The sequence below is a fragment of the Fundulus heteroclitus genome, chromosome 16 (genome assembly GCF_011125445.2).
Source record: "Fundulus heteroclitus isolate FHET01 chromosome 16, MU-UCD_Fhet_4.1, whole genome shotgun sequence".
Classification (NCBI taxonomy): Eukaryota; Metazoa; Chordata; class Actinopteri; order Cyprinodontiformes; family Fundulidae; genus Fundulus; species Fundulus heteroclitus.
In genome coordinates, this window is record NC_046376.1 from 4,480,257 (window position 1) to 4,497,193 (window position 16,937).

The following is a 16,937-nucleotide window of genomic DNA, read 5'->3' on the forward strand; positions in this document are numbered from 1 at the left end:
CGCAATACTTGAAAATTTGAAAAACACGCTCTATGAATAGGCTGTCAGAAGTGTCCATGTGTTCAATTTCTTTTTAGTAAGTAGCTAATTCTTTTCCTCTGAGGATTTACAAGCGTTTGCAGCTCCAGAATTACACATAACTGTATCAAATGATAATACTATAAGAAAAAAAATCATTCACAAATCTGAAAATTTAAGAGTCGACATTATTAACTGCACTTGATCTTAGCCAAAAGGCCGAGAAGCAATAAGAATCGACACAATTTAAATGTTAGTTACACGTTTAATTAACCAATTGTATTTTTAACGTGTTTACGTATGCAAATATTAAAAGAAATAAATAACTGAGCTTAGTTCTTGCATAGACATTATATACGTATATATGTCCGTGAGTTCTCGTATTTATTTTTGCTCAGGAAACATCATCTCCCGACATGCAACAGGAGGAGGGTGTGACGCGCTCGCATAAAAAATTTTCTGCGTCACTTCGACCGTTACAGACACAGCAGTAGCAGCGGCAGGTGGAGGGTGTTGTAATCCTTCGTCTTGCGGGTCGTTTCTCTGGAAAATATCCAAGTAAAGTTTGCTCCCCAAAGCAGAACCCTTCACTGCAGCGACGATGGCGGAAAGCGACAACAAAAGCGCAAATGTTTTAGTAAGTAAGATGGGTTTTATTTTATTTTTTGTTTAAGCGGCTGGTCTGGGAACGTTAGCATTAGCCGCCGCTACAGCTAATCTATCGGCGGCTCCCGCTGCCGAGGCTGGTCGCGGGTTTGTGCAACTGGCTTGAATTATGACACAGTTGTTTTTTTTTTTGTTTTTTTAGAGAAGCTTAGATAAACATGAGGCTCGGCTTCGTTATCACAAAGCCAAGAGCCGCGTCGGTGCCGCTGGGTTTTTGACCGCAGCTAATGTTGAGCAAGCTCGCTGGGTTCGGCGCGGACATCCTCTGGGAAACCTCCGACTCTGTGATCTTTAGCTCAGTTTGAACGTTTTAAATCCGGTTGGTTCTGTTTCTCAATGCTTAATTGTGCTTTGCTGCTTCTCGTGGTTTCTGCGACGTCATGTGAGAGTGTTTTTTTTTTTTTAAATCGCCGCTGAGCTCCTAAAGGCCATCACAACCGAGAACACAACTTTAGATTAAAAACAGCTCTACAAACCATTTTGTTGTTTTCTTTTTAGATGTAAATGGGTACAGATGTAACCTGTTTTTCAAAGATCACACCTGGATCTCCAGTATAATGTCTAGGAGTTTGTCTGGTGTTACTGAGGATGCTCTGTGGGGCCAAAAGGAGCACATCTGTTTTTAATGTAATTTTATTCTAAGAAAATCACTAATGCTTATAGTCAGTCCTAATGAAACAGGCCTGGGTGCCATCAGCTTACCATTAATGAGACCATTGGTTTATGTAATAGTTCACACAAAGGTGGTATTATGCAGAGAGAGAGAAGGAAGGGTCTAAGCAGGAGCTTTTATTGCCAGTGTTTTCCCTAAACTTTGGATTTGATGAGGAGTAGATGAATATGTCTATTCTTCTAAGTGGTTGCTGGCCGGTATCAAAAGGCACAAATCCAACAGAACTCAAGTAGAAATTTCTTTACAAGCTAAACAGGGGAGATGATCATCGGTGACCTTGAGTAGCGCTGGTTCTGCGCTGCGTTCGACGGAAAGCTGAATCTTTGCCAAATGTCGTCGTGTTGGAACTGCTGAATGCAGTTGATGAAAAGAAAATGTGTGTGAGTGGGGGGTGAGTTAAGCCTGGCATCCCACCGGGTTAACGACACGCTGGGGGGGAAACCATCCAGGAAGCGGAATGACACATCAGCTCCCTGCCCAGCATCCACCGTTACGCTGGAAATAAAAGTCCTGGTGAAGTCCCTGTATGCTGAAAAATGACTAATACTGATACCGACGTTAATGCCGATTAACCGTCCATCCCTAAGGGTGACGTTCAAGAGGTGGCAAGTTCAATGAATTGGAATATGATTTAAAAGTACAATTCAAAAAGACAAATTCATATTGAGTCATTTCCTGCAGTGATGTCCTAATTTTTAATCATTCTAGCTCACGGCTAATGAAAATCATCTTCTCAGAAAACTTCTGCAGCGCTTCAAACCAATGAAAATGTTTTAATTTTAAACAGAAACGTCATTACACCGTGTGTAATCACAGATATGATTATTGTCCAGCAGTCGGTGACGGCTAAAAGCTTCATCGCTAAAGGCGCGATGGCACAAAGCACCAGAAAGTTAGGTGGAAGGAAAAAAAATAAGGACCACGAGCGTCAGGGGTAAACTTGAGAAGATCATGAAGCAAAATCTATTCAGTAGTTTGGAAGAACCTTCAGAGAGCGACGAGTCCAGCTGGAGTCGGAGCGTCAGGAACCGGGAAATGGGCCACAGCTGGACTGTCTTATCCGGGCCGAGCAGAAAAAAGGTCCAAAGGGTCCAAAGTCTTTTCAGATGAGAGCAAACTGAACTTTTGGTTTGGAAACCATCAAAGCATCTGGGTGAGGAGTCACAGAATCTGGACCGCTCTACGTTCAGAGTGAAGTTTCTACGGCTGGAGGTGCCATGTCATCTGCCGGTTCTGGTCCACTGGGCTTTATCAGGTCTGAGGTCGGTGCGGGTCGTCCACCAGAACCTGGTAGAACACTTAAGGTTCCTGTTAAAGCAATCTGGGCTTCCAGAACACCTCAGCAGAACCACAGGCTGATCTCCTCCATGTCGCGCCGCATTGGTGCAATAATTCAGTCTAAAGGACCGCATATGCTCATTAAACAGCTTATAAACATATTCCCACACTTCTGGAATTTAACACCTTTAATTGGACTCGTGTCATAAACAAATTTCCTTAGGAATTGTTTTTTTAAATGGGCAAGTCGGACATTAAATGACCAGGGATGAATGTTGAAGCGGGCGTTTAATTTGTGCCTGGAACTGGATCAGGTCACTGAAGACTGTTTAATGTGTGGGTGTGAAAACTTTATTGTGTTTTAAAACTTGTGTCCAGGCTCAGGAAACGGCCCAGTTAGAGGAGCAGCTGCAGGGCTGGAGGGAGGTGATCCTAGCCGGGGATCGGGTCCTGCGCTGGGAGAAGGTCTGGTTCCCTGGAGCCCTGATCGGCGCCACCACTCTGGTCTTCCTGTGAGTCCGACTTCCGTTCCCCGCGCCGCCATGATGGCGTCTCTGTCACATTTTCTAACCTGGGACACGGCGCTGTCCGTCTGACTGAAAGCCCGCGCAGGGTTCTGGTGTCCTGAACTCGGTTCTACGGGTAGAGACGTTCAGACCCGTCAGAATAGCTTAAATTCCTCATGTTGCCGGCTGAAGGATCCCTGGAGAAGGTTTTGTTGTTTTTGCTTCCTGTTTACGTTTCACTAACTGCTCAGGAAAGTGGTCCACCTCAGGCGTGGAACCAGAACCGCCGTAGAAACATTGAAATCTGCAGACAGAACAGCTTTTTTTGTCCTGTCTGCATTATTTCTGCACAAAGCATTTTATTTTCTTCACTGCTTCCCTGCTGGTTTGTTTCTCTGCAGAAAGTTGCCGACTAATCCTGACTCGGCTGGTTTATTTTCTTGTGAACGCGTCTTGTGTTTTTTTTTTTTTTTTTTTTGTTTAGTTTAGTTTAGTTGCTCTGAAGAAGCTGAAGGAAACGTGAAGCTCGTCAAATTGGAGTGAATTTGATGAGCTTCACCTCCCAAATTTGGTGTTTTCTAATGGCCGGTGCTGATGCTGTAATTCTGACGGGATTAAAAGCTTTTCCTGGTTATGCAGCGCTGCTCCTGAAAAAAGGAAAGGAATGTAGTTTATTCCAGGTCGGATCTGATTAATTTAGTTATTCCATTAAACGGCGGCTGAATCGTAGTTTGTTTAACGCAGGAAGTTCTCGTCTTCGTAGCTGTTGCATCATCAGAAGCAGATCAGAGATGAACCGATGCGTCGGTTCTGTTGGTACCTTTCCTCATCACAGCTGCTTGTTTGCTCCTCAGGCTGATCTACTATCTGGACCCGTCGGTGCTGACCGGACTGTCCTGCACCGTCATGCTGATCTGCCTGGCTGATTACTTCGTGCCCACCGTCGCCCTCAAAGTGTTTGGCTCCAATACGTGGTAAGAGTCGCTCCTTTATGTCTGCCTACAGAACCTTTAATCGCTTTTAGGGTTTAATTGTTAAAATTCGGTCAGAAGTCCCGGCTTAGTTGGACTGTTTCACCAGAACCACGGTGCTGCAGCAGCAGAGAAAGATCGCAGTAAGAGGGTTTAAATGCAAAACGGTCCGCTCTGTATTTAATGCCGTGACCTTAAGTCGGCCCCTGACGAGGTTCTGGACCTGACCCGGTCGGTACTGAGCTGTGTTTATTAACGGGGGAGAACCAGACACCCAGGAGAGGATAGAGTTGCGTTCTGCCGTCTGCTGGACATTCATCCTCCAGCTGTCGTCTTCTGCCTTTTGATATTTAGCCCGACATCCACAGAACCCGAGCCGGACCCGCAGAGCTGCAGCCCACATGCTGGTTCTGCACCGCTCCCATAGATTACATGATTTATTTAAAGCGTTCACTTTGTTGACATGGCTAAAACCCCAAAATTCAGTTTATCTCTGTATTTATGCATAAATGGACCCCGATGAACAGAATCTGGGTCTGAGCTCCTTCTGCATCGACGCAGTGTTCCTCTCTGCTCCTCCTCCAGACTCTGTGGACTCCAGTGATTCATGTTGTTTCTCTGCATTAAACTTTCCATTAATGAGCTTTAAGTCTGAACTATCAGCATCTTTAGCAGTCGCCTTTTCTTGCTCACGCTCCGTGTGGAGGGCTGAAAAACTGTCAACTCAGCAGTCCGTGGCATCGTTTCTGTATCAGAAAAATCTCCTGATTGGTTTTTATGTCAGAATCTAAAATCTCTAATAAACTGAATTCCGCTTTAAGCTGCTAAAGTGAAAAGAAGTAACGTCTTTAAATCTCTAACTCTGGAGAATTGGTGATTTTTACTGAAATAAACGAACTTGAACACGTCTCAGCTGGCAGGGGTGGGGGGGGGGGGGCTGCCAGGGTCCGGTCACGGTTCCTCTGGGTCCATTTACAACAAGGACAGAAATAGTAGAGATGGCGAAGCAGAAATAAAGCTCCTTCACCCCCGGCTCAGCTTTTCTCTCTCCTGTCCTCAGAGCGGTGAGATGGAGGCTGAATGCTAAGTCGGCAGTTTGTTCCTGAATCTGATCCAGTTTGGACTTTTTTTCAAATGAGAATAAAAACCAAAAAAATGTCTGATTTGTTACATTAAACCTTCCTCCAGTGTCCCGTCTGAGAATAGCGTTGATGAAACCGAGCTGAAAGGACTAGTTGTCTCAGTGCCACAGACGTTTGTCGTCTTTATTTGGTTCTGACCCGTTGACCCGCCTGTGTGCAGGACCACCGAGCAGCAGCAGCGTTTCCACGAGATCTGCAACAACCTGGTGAGGAGCGAGCGCCGCGTCGTCGGCTGGTGGAAGCGTCTCTGCGCCCTCAAAGAGGAGAAGCCCAAAGTGGTTGGTTCATTAACTTGTTTTAGCGCTAAAAACGCACGCCGTGTTCTCCCAGAGAGCCGCGCGGCCTTCTGCGGCGCCTCCAGGAGCTTTTTCTGGGTTCCAGATAAAAATATCAGCTGACTGGGCTCAGCTGCTCTACTTAGCAGAGCTCAAAGTGGGTCAGAGGAACTTCGCCGTTTATAATCGTTCAGGGCTGAACCCGATGGGTGTGATGTTCTGGTGAAGAACCTCGGTTCTGATGGCTGCCGTGTCCCATTTATCTCTGCAGTATTTTGCCTCAGTGGTCAGCGGCCTGCTGGCGGTGGCCTGGATCGGACAGCAGGTCCACAACCTCTTCCTCACCTACCTGATCGGTAAGTTTGGCTCAGTCCCCTTATGGGTGCTTTAAATCCTAAACCTGTGGCCTTTGTGAGGATTTCTGGTCTGGAATCAGATTTCTCAGCCCATTTTTTAAAAAAAATGTTTAACTTTTAGTGTTTTCGTGTCTTTAAACTTTATAAACGTCGTGTCGTGTTACCTGCCGGGCTGCTGCTGTGACTCAGAGCTGCACCTTCCTGTAGACGGAGGCGTCAGTGGGATGCAGTCATCGGCTGCATCTGCTGAGACATGTTGGGTTTAGCTGGGCTCGCCCTGTCGTTATATGGGAGGGACGCAGCACCTTAGGCCCATATAAACAGTTTATCTACAAAAGAAAGTTGATATCAGGGTTAGTTACACTTTAAACTCATCATTCTGCATCAGTTTTTCTCTTTTTGGACATTTCTGGGTTCCATTGACGAGATAAAACAAAAACGCGTTCAGCGTTTTCTGTTGCTGACAGACATTGATTGGTTCCTTAAATCGTCCGTGTTCTTCCTCCTTTCTTTTTTCTGTGAACGCCATCTGTCATCTGATCTTTCGCTGACAGACATTCGACCAAATATGTTGTTGCAGGGTTGGTGTCGCTGTGCCGCGCCTCTATCACTAGATGAAACACTGATAAATCAGATGAAGCACTGATAAATCAGATCAAACACTGATAAATCAGATCAAACAAGTGTTAAAACACATCCTTGTAATAACGCTGCTATGGGAAAACATACCGTCTGCATTTAGTCGGTATAAACGTCCAGTGAGTGGCTCATCCAGACACTTTGGTTCTACCTTCCCTTGTTCTAGATCTACCTGCTGATGAGTTATGTTACCAAAACGTTCATAGTCCCATCCAGCTGCCAAATAGATCATCTCTACAGAGCTGACACTTTGCTGTTGAGTTAAAGCTAGTGTTGGTGGTTTTTCTGGAAGTTCCTCCATGTCCTGTTTTTAATAACTGCGCACGAGAAAGATCGTCTTACCCGCTCTTCAGGGGGATTACGTGGAAAAAATCTCCTAAATCCACTTTGGTCTTATTTCTTTCTAATGAGTCCTTCCTCTTCTTCACCTAAACATGAACGCGGTTCACTTTGTGAGACTCTCAGCCATGTTCAAAGTCTACGGTGAGAACAGCGGAGCTACAATGAACGGCTAACCGCTAACCTAGCCGCTAAGCTAACCGGATACATAAACACTAGAAGTGTGCAGCTAGCAAGAGGAAACTAGGGAACGAGAACGTCAGAATGATCGGCCTGTGGGAGAACCGATAGATGTGAACTTGAGGGACAGAGGAGGTTAAGAGCAGGAACAAAACCAGTTTTTACAGGCCTGCAGTTCCTACAGAGATTAATTTATTCATATTTTTAACTTCCTTTTTCTGAATAGATAATTTATTGACTATTTTCGTAATGGATGGACGATTTTACCCAGTATAACAAAGTGTTTCTAAACAGTATTGCCAACTGTAGCTTTAACAAGGTTAACCAATCCAGGCTTTACTTTCCTAAATGTTACGACTGTTGCAATTCAACATACAGCGTAGCTTTAAAACTTCAACATTTTAGTTATAAATTAATTCCTGGGTTTCTCTAACGGGCTGTTATCTCCTGTTTCTGATAGACGCACCATCCGATACCTGGATCAGATATGGACTAATTAGCTCGCCTGGATATCGGATGATTGATGCCAATCCAATCATTTCTTTCTTATTAACATCATACACAGCAATATAGTTACAGCAGTTTAGTCTCTTCTATTCTAGCAAGTACTGACCCGAGTCAAGTCTGCTATTTAGAAAAATTTTCAAAGTTGATACGCCAACAACTCTGACTGTAGCATTTGCAAAGTGTAAGTTACAAAGGAGTCGATAAAGTTGGTAAATTCAACACCACCAACTAAAATTAGCACCTCCAAAACCACCATGCTAAAGACATGCAGAACTTGTTTTTAACATGTTATTGTGAGCCTGATAACTTTCCTCACATGGTACATGGTTCATTCATTCATTCAACAGTAGCATCAGATCGGTATCGGCCGATACGCTCAGCCCAGGTACCGGAGTGGATCGGTAAATAACTGGATCGGTGCATTTCTAGTTTCTTGACCAGTAAAATGTTTAAATCCAGACTTTAAGGTGAATTTTTAGAAACGGTTTTAAGATTAAGACGTTTTGACTTTTGCCTTCCCTACAGTGAGTTTTCTGCTGCTGCTGCCGGGCCTGAACCAGCACGGCGTCATCTCCAAGTACACCTCCATGGCCAAGCGGGAGATAAACAAGCTGCTCAAGCAAAAGGAGAAGAAGACCCAGTAGAGGAAGCGAGCAGAGCGACGAGGAGAACGTTTGTAGACAAGCAGGAAAGCAGAAAGCACTTTTTGTTTTCACACATTGGACAAGTTTTATTTCTTCGCACCTCCCACAGTGTGACATTTAAGCTCATCACCCCTTAACCAGGCATGCAGGCACCACATGACGATAATCACGCGTGAAAAATCCTTGTTTCTAGATCAGCTGTGCTTTGTTTGAGTGTCAGCGACGCTTTCAGCCATTCCCACGGATTAGATGGCGACTACTGAGCAGTTCCGGCGTTGCTGCTTATTTTTAACCCGTTTATACACAGTAACTGTTTCTTTCCGGGGGGGTTTTGTCAGGGTGAAACTGGAGAATGTGGAATAAGAGAGTTTTTATGTTTGCTTATTGTTGCTTTTGTTGTATTAGAACACAGTGCTGAAAACTAACTGGATTTAAAGCTGAGCTAATCAGGAGGTAAAACCGCCTGAAGGTGGAAGTTCTGGAGGTTCTGCTGGATCTGCTGGCTGAAAACGGGCCTGTCGGCGCTTTTAAAACCCCACTGAGATGTGATGGATGGGGTCTGTGTGTGTAAGACTGTCCTCTGTCCTGTTAGACTTTTTTCTTTTCCTATTTATATGTTTGATCTCGTTTCTCGTCTCATTTCATTGTCTTTGAGATCCCAGCAATGAATAAAGTTTAATTTTAAACCATGTCTGGCCTCTTGGTTTCACTTAAATCTCTGATCAGACATCTTTAAGTTGATATGTGGAGGAAAAATGTACTTTTTGCAAAGCTCTCAGCTCGTTTCTTTTCCAGGCTCTGCAACAAATCTTACATTCTGCTCTGCAAACTAGGTCGTTCTAAATAAAAGGTGCCAAAACGTCTCTTTGCTCCACAATCTAAATCTAGACCAGTGTGATGCAGCTGCATCAGCTCTGCTGGTGAGCAGTTTCTGGGGCGGCAGTGTGAAAACCTGACTTCAGAAACCGGTTCCTGGGTTTTCTTCTCTTCCTGGTTCCTGCTGCAGCTTCATGCCGCACACGACTAACACCGTGAGCAGCTCCCTCCAAGGAGCCGCTCACGATTTAATCGTTAACGTCTCAGAAATGTTCACCGACACACCCAAGTGGATCTGTGGGCCCTGTTTCCCAAAGCGGGGTTAGTGGAAGTCCAGAGCAGGTTCTGGGGTAAATTCCTGACTCATCTGTTCCAGAAAGCAAGGCAGCTGCTTCCCTGAATCCAGTTATGACGACAAAGGAGTCCATAAAACAAGCAGAAAAATCCCTCTGACTTGTTTGAATAAAGGGTACATTAGTTAATCGCTGTTTATTGTAGTTCACAATTCATTCATTTATTAAAATGTCTTTTATGGAACTGTTTTTAGTGGGGTTTTTTTTTTTAGTATTGTTTCACACATGCCTTTTATCTCCACCTCAGGAAATGTGATGGAGCATGAAGTTAACTCTGGGGGTTTTCCTACTTGTTATCTGAGATCTGCACGCGGAAGTGTCGGAAAAGGCGCGCCCCTTTTCTGGAGGAACCTGTAGTGTGGAGCGCAAACACGCCCCATAAATCTGTGCCAGGAGAGGCCGATCAGACCGTGATTACACGTCTCTGGGTTCATTTTGAGTTTTAGTGTTTTTCATCTCTGCTGATAATTCATCTTAATATTCTCAGTTCTACATCGCCTGGTGTAACACCATGAGGGGACGCTCTCAGTTCTGGACAGATTATTTGTGCCGCTCTTTGTTTTTCTGCCAACAGCAGCTTTTTAAGTAATGCAGGAGGTGATGCAGAAAATCTTTACCATCTCTTTCTCTTGGTGTCCATCAGGGTGGGCTAACTCTACACTGAGGAGTTGTCAAAGCCCCTAGAAGCAAATGTGAGACTGCTTAACCGTTTCATGTTTGCTGACTTTTTTCTCTCTCCCAGCAGCTGCTCTAACTATGGGCCGAGATGTGATTTGTGGTAAAATGCTAAAAGTGTTGCGCTATGTCGAGGCAGAAAATTCTTGCTACTTGGTTACTAACAGCCAGACCCATCACCTCTGACCCACTGAACATTTTTACACCTGGATAAACGCCACAGAGCTGCGTTTGGGAGGAAAGGGAAAGATTGGGTCAGTTCTGGATGAGGCCTCCATGTCTTCAGACTCACGTTTATGAAACTGGGCTTCCCTGTGTTTCCCAAGGCCATTTTCTGTGTGTGACAATCGATGTTTGAGGTTTCATGTTGCTGTTGTTGGTTTACGGCCCCAAAAACTGAACAGAGCAAAAGAGTGCAGCTGCACGCTGGGGGTGCGTTTACTGTAAATTTAAAGATCTAAAATGTAAAAATAACGCTCAAATATTACCGGTGTGAGATATGATTAAAACCTCTGATGGCTTTTGTTTAAAAATAGTTAAAGAAACGAGAGACTTCAACCTTAACCTGAGCTGCGGATCGTTCCGTCACCATGAGCCAAAAAAAGACAGACTCGTCTTTCCTGACTCTGTGCGCCCAAAGGGAACCTTAAACCGCAGCCAGATACTGGTTCTGGAGCGCAGTGAACTGGGAGTTAATATATCATGACAATTTCCCAAAAATGGCTTTATATAACCTTGCTGGATTCCATCCATCCATCTTCCTCTTATCCGGGGTCGGGTCGCGGGGGTAGCAGCTTCAGTAGGGAGGCCCAGACGTCCCTCTCCCCAGCCACTTGGGTCAGCTCCTCAGGAGGAATCCCAAGGCGTTCCCAGGCCAGCCGGGAGACATAGTCCCTCCAGCGTGTCCTGGGTCTTCCCCTGGGCCTCCTCCCGGTGGGACGTGCCCGGAACACCTCACCAGGGAGGCGTCCAGGAGGCATCCTGACCAGATGCCCGAGCCACCTCAACTGGCTCCTCTGGACGTGGAGGAGCAGCGGCTCTACTCTGAGTCCTCCCTGGATGACTGAGCTCCTCACCCTATCTCTAAGGGAGAGCCCAGACACACTACGGAGAAAACTCATTTCAGCCGCTTGTATCCGGGATCTTGTTCTTTCGGTCACGACCCAAAGCTCCTCCACTAGGGGCAAGACATCCTCTACCATTTTCCTTGCTGGATTTACTTCACTCAATATGCATACAATAAAGTTCTGGTATAATTTCATAAAGTACAGGGGTGAGTCCTTAAAGGTGAGCCTGTTATGTAGCTTGGAGCAGAACGGTAAATGGGGTCCAGTTTAGCTTTGGTAGTTGGACATGCAAATCTATAAATGGTGTCGCCGTAGTCCAACTGAGATTAAAAACAACCTTCTTACAGGTCCCTCACAAGAAGAAATGCAAAAGGATGGTTTTAATTAGTGCAGAAGACTTGGAGTAAATTTGAGCTTTTTTTTAATCAGGTAAGTAATGTTTAAAATTAAGATGTTTATCAAGCCAAAGACCAAAATATTTGTGTCTACAACATCTATGGTGTCACCATCCAATGTTTGATTGGTTGCTGCCATTCCTCCAATCATTGGTTGTGGGAAAACAACATAAGTTTGGTTTTGCTAGCATTCAGATATGAGGAAGAGCTTCTCTGAGATCGCCCGCCTATCAACCAGCTTGATCTCGATATGGTGGCCTTTATCCCTCAGGAACACCCGGTGGTGAAGTGAACTGGAAACTGGACCCTCTTGCCACCCGGATCTCTAACCTGGCAGATACAGAATGGTCCAACTATGCCAGCGTCTACTCTAGAGATGGAGACAAACTGGGGAAAAAAAAAAAACAATCCTAAACAGAATGTTGCAGTTTGAAATTGGACCAAGTCAACATGTTTTAAAGTTCTGGCTTTAAAGACGTCAGAAATAATGGATTTGTGTGTTGTCTATAAATTGTATTATGAATAATTCTGGTGGCTCCTTTTTGCAGTAAAAATAATGGTTCCAGTGCACATTTGTAATTATTACCCCAAACCACCACACAGTAATTTAAATATGGAAAGACAAGTGAATAAAGAATATCCTAACATGCATAGCCTTATTTAATATGGAAATACTTCTTGACATTTTGTTTTGTATTTATTTCATATGAGGTTTCCAGCTCATTTTATCCATTATTAATCCTAAAAATACATTTTAGTAAACTTTTTCAGTATCCCCCCACGTCGACTTATATATGTTCAGCAGTATTTCCTTTGCCCCTTCCTAACAACATACTTTTAGTTTTACTTCAATTTTGTGCAGTGACGTGCAGTCAGGGGAGGCAAGTGAGGCCAGGCCTCCCTTGTCATCATGGAAAGAAAGAAAAATATATATAAACATAATATGAATTTTGATTCACTCAGTCATTTGTAATAAGTATTTCTTTTATCTAATTTCCTCTATTTTGATCATATTCTCTTTAAAATCGCAGACTTTTCGCTGTTTTTCATATAAATCTTTGGTGGCGCTTGATAGCGATGCCGGTGAGGCCGCAGCGAGCTTGGCCTCCCCTGGAATTGCGCAATCCCATGTTAACTGCGCTGGCTTCCATTCTGTGAATGCATCTTCCTATCTCTAGATCATAAATTCAAATTTTCAAACTTTTATGAACAGATTTTCCACAATTTAATATATGTGAATTACGAATTGGGTTTTAGTCATCAAACTGTGAGCAGATAACATGTTTTCGTGCTGCTGGGCGATCATAACCGGCAAAGAACTGGTTGTAGGTGAGGCTGGCAGTTCCTTGGCCTCTAGGCAGGGGGCGCTCAAGGGGCACTGCTCCTGATCCTAAAACTGTAGAGTGACAGCAAGTTATGGATGTTTTATTAGCGAGTTATGCTAAACAAGTAAAGCACTTAAAAGACTCTAAACGTACAGCCGGAACAGGACTGATGAAGGAAGGCTTTCCTCCCTGGCAGTGAGCTCCACTGAGACTGAGAGACTTTTAAAACTGAAGAAGATAAAGAGAACTTTTACCGGAAAATGACCGATATTTTTGTTGAGAAAGAGCGCCGCATGGACTTCATTTATAAGTAGAGGTAAGACAGCGATTCACGTTTTGTTTTTGTAATAAAATGTGCGTAATATGGGTTATAGTTTTTAAATGTGTTGCAAATGCAGAAATCTATCATAACTCATAAACTGTTACCAATCAAATGACAAATCATTTAGTTTTATTTTTTTCATCAAAGAATCAATATTTTTCCATGTATCTTGGTGAATTTATTTGGCTCAATCAGTCTCCTTCAGCACTTTGCAATGACTCTACTCTGTAGAGTTATCACAAAATCACTGATCTTGGGATAACTTATTTGTCACACCACATTTTGAATTTATAAACATCTGAATTGATCAATTGCACCACCTCCTGTATATCATACCCAGAACAAATAATAAATAAATATAAATACACCAGCAACAAAACACCAGTATCATCTGAAAAAAAATGAAAAAAGTTTTAACGAATTAGATACCTTACAAATTACACGTAAAGAAGACAAAGTTTAGGCCCCTTTACTGACCCCTGGTGGACACCACAGTTTAATGACATGTTTAGCTGCATGTCTGAACTTTCTGGGGAAAACCTGGGCCGTTTCTCAATATGCGTTCTTGAGCGTTCTCGTGTGCTCGTGACACGTCATCAGCCTCAGCCCGAGCACTGTTCCAAACCCGAGAACGCCAAATCGAGAACGCGCCGAATTCCCCGGATGTTGTTCTCGCCCGCCCTCTTTATCGAGCATGCATCAGAGCAGACTTGTGCGTTCTTCAGACTGACCGCTTGCCCAGAATGCACCGCGGCCGCAGCTTGATTTGAGACAGCGCAAACAGAGCTCACAGCGGTAAGTTAAAAAATTCCCTTTTCTGCTGCTGTTGTTGTTCAAAAGTACGTTTTAAGATCGTTTGAGGCGAGAACATTATACTTTTAAGCTTCCCTATGTGGCCTGTTTACAGAGTTAGTGCGTAATTTAAAAAAAGTAGTGTGCACAATACCGCTGGTTATGATTTATTTGTTTTGTGTTTATCTGACTGACGTGTGTTGCTTTATTAACTCAATACTTGCTGGAATAAATTGTAAATGTCTCCCTAGGACGGAAGCAGCATATAAAATAATTAAATAAATACATTCTATAAATGTTTTTCCTATCTAAGTGAGTTTCTTCTGAGTCAGGACACGAATAATTGAGAGGAGAAAGAGGGAAAGAAAATAATAGTAATAATAGTGTATGAAAAAACAGACTTTTATTTTATACAAATGTTTAATCTTATGAACAGAATGAAGGTGTAATATATTCAACAAATTATTAACAGTTACTAACATGGTTTAAAACAAAGAAATAACTCATTAAGATCTTATACAAATAGACAATGCCTATAAACTTACAGTTAAAAATAGTTGGAATGGAAATTATTTAGTAATTATTTAATGTATTTTCACAGGTGGTGAAAAAAAAATGAAATGAAGCAGCATGTGAACATGACTAGAACTGACCTACATTAGGTCAGGTGTAGTCATGTTCACTTAAACATGCAGCCAGCTGCAGCAGCTCCCTGTCTTCAGCCGCTGGATGGTCATCCTCCTCTGGATCAACCTCCTCGTCCTCCACGTCAAGCTGGTCCCCTGCTGCTATACTAATACTGTGGAGGATGCAGCAGGCGGTGATTACTTTTGGGGCAAATGTCGGGCAGACCTCCAGCGCTCTTAAGAACATGGAACGCCACCGTGTCTTCAGACCACCAAAGGCACGCTCAACGATTTTCTCACCTTGGTGTGGTGTCTGTTGTAGCGTGCCTCCACTTGACCTGTACCAAATAAAAAATTAACTTGTAATTTAGGTAATATGCTGATATGTCTTAATCTTCTATCCAATTAATATAATCTATATATCAATTGTGTGTCATTGTTGGCTCTATTTAAGGACAAGAAGGTAAGAGATCTTACTGGCAAGCTGTTTCCCTATAGGATGCACCACAGGCCAGCCAGCAGAGGGTCAGCAGCACCTCTATCTCCTGTGGCCATCCATGGACCTCCTGATGGGCAGCAGCTGAAGGAGGAGGACGATGGTGGCCCTTCTTAGCCTGAAGGCTGGTTTCAGGTCCCCTTGATTAAAAAATATTTGGAGGATTGGCACAGAGGTGTTTATCCTCACATATTTTGTTTCTGTTTCTTCCTGTAAATAAAAAATGCCAAATGTTACCAGAATTGTTTTTTCAATTCTCACCTTTTCACAATATAAAACTATAACTGCTTAACATGCAGATTAATATAGTTCTCAAGAAAGAAAAGGTAAAATGTATAGTAAATGTAACAAATGGCTTCCCTTCTCTGGTATTTTTACCATTTCAGTGAAAAAATGGGCTGAACTAACTGCACATAATTTATAGATTAATCACTGTAAAGGTGGACAGACATAAAAATGTTTTTTTTTTTCCTTTCTTAATGATCAATGCTGTGAAGGTCAGTAGGTGCAATAAAGTAGCTTAACTTTACTGTACATACTGTTTCTAATGTTAAAATTGGATCTTCATTTTAATTATTTATAGAAAAACAGTCACAATTTCAACCTGATCACGTTTTTAATACCATCCTCAATGTTTTGTTAAAGATAAAAGTAGGAAATAGGCTGTCAATCTTAAAATGCCTCCCAGTTGGCAATAGATGGGTGAGCAAAGCCTGCCTTCTGAGCCTCCTCTGCTGCATCAATCTTCTCCTTGTTCGGATTTGTCTCCTTAAGCTGCATCGCCTCCTCTTCAGCCTGCTGGTAAAGCTGACCAACGACCGAAGCAACAGCAATATTGCTCGTATCGCTCATTTTGCTTCTACAAAGTGCTGATTTTTTTAAAGAAGATTCAATCGCCTCTACAACTACAATTACAACTCCCCAGAAATTCCCGCTATTGCTGGTTTTATACCCACTGTTCTGTACTTTTTTTTAGATATTTTATTAGACTTTTTACAAATTAATAAAAAAACGTTTTCAATAAGATATGATGGTGTAGTGTATAAATAGTTTTGAACGTTAAAGAAATGCTCAAGAGCTGCGGGTGTGATGACGTCACGAGTACGCTTCTGTTCCAATGCACAATACGTGCTGCGTGCTCGCGTTCTCGTCAAGTCCGATCTTTCTGTGTTCTTACCGAGAACAGACTTGACGAGAACGCAAGTACGGACTCGCGTTCTCTTGAATTGAGAAACGGTCCTGGTCTGATGTGGAGAGACGACATCCATCCTACTTTGGATGGTGCAGCTCTTCTTTCTAGGAATCTGGCCGGATTTATTAGTTCTCCTAAATGCTGACAACCCAGGGTCCAGACCAGGAAGCAGAGCCGTAGTTTAACACACCTCTCTGCAGCTTCTGTACTGTTACCCACCCATTACCCTATTGAGACGGTGTCTTTCCCATGGCCAAAACTTAACAGATCAAAAACGGATCTAAATGGAACAAATCATAGAAATCTAATGAAAATCAATATGGCTCACCTTGAGTCAAAAAATAAAATAATTAAATGTGGTCTATTAAATATAAGGTCTCTCCCTCCAAAGACTTTGTTAGTTAACAAATTGATTTCTGATACACAGATTGATTTATTTTGTCTCACAGAAACATGGCTACAAGAGGACTACGTTAGTATAAATGAGTCAACTCCCTCCAGTTATTCAAATTTCCACATTCCCAGATCTGTGGGAAGAGGAGGAAGAGTGGCAACTATCTTTCAGTCTGATTTATTAATTAGTCCCAGGCCAATTAATAACTACAATACTTTGAACATTTAACCATTGGTTTCAGAATCAGCTTTATTTTTCAATTATGTGTACACATACAAGGAATTTGATAA

At 43.0% G+C, this 16,937-nt stretch overlaps 1 protein-coding gene and 1 pseudogene across 1 annotated transcript; one reads left to right on the plus strand and one right to left on the minus strand.

Moving 5' to 3' along the window:
- Positions 1-101: 101 nt before the first annotated feature.
- On the minus strand, positions 102-249 carry LOC118566505 (annotated as a pseudogene).
- A 236-nt stretch (positions 250-485) lies between these two features.
- Positions 486-8,885, plus strand: arl6ip1 (ADP-ribosylation factor-like 6 interacting protein 1). Its single transcript, XM_012880823.2, has 6 exons — positions 486-655; positions 3,014-3,147; positions 3,996-4,115; positions 5,415-5,532; positions 5,801-5,885; positions 8,076-8,885. Exons 1-6 carry the CDS (start codon positions 620-622, stop codon positions 8,192-8,194), a joined length of 612 nt encoding a protein of 203 aa, XP_012736277.2. The 5' UTR covers positions 486-619; the 3' UTR covers positions 8,195-8,885.
- The last annotated feature ends 8,052 nt before the right edge of the window (positions 8,886-16,937 follow it).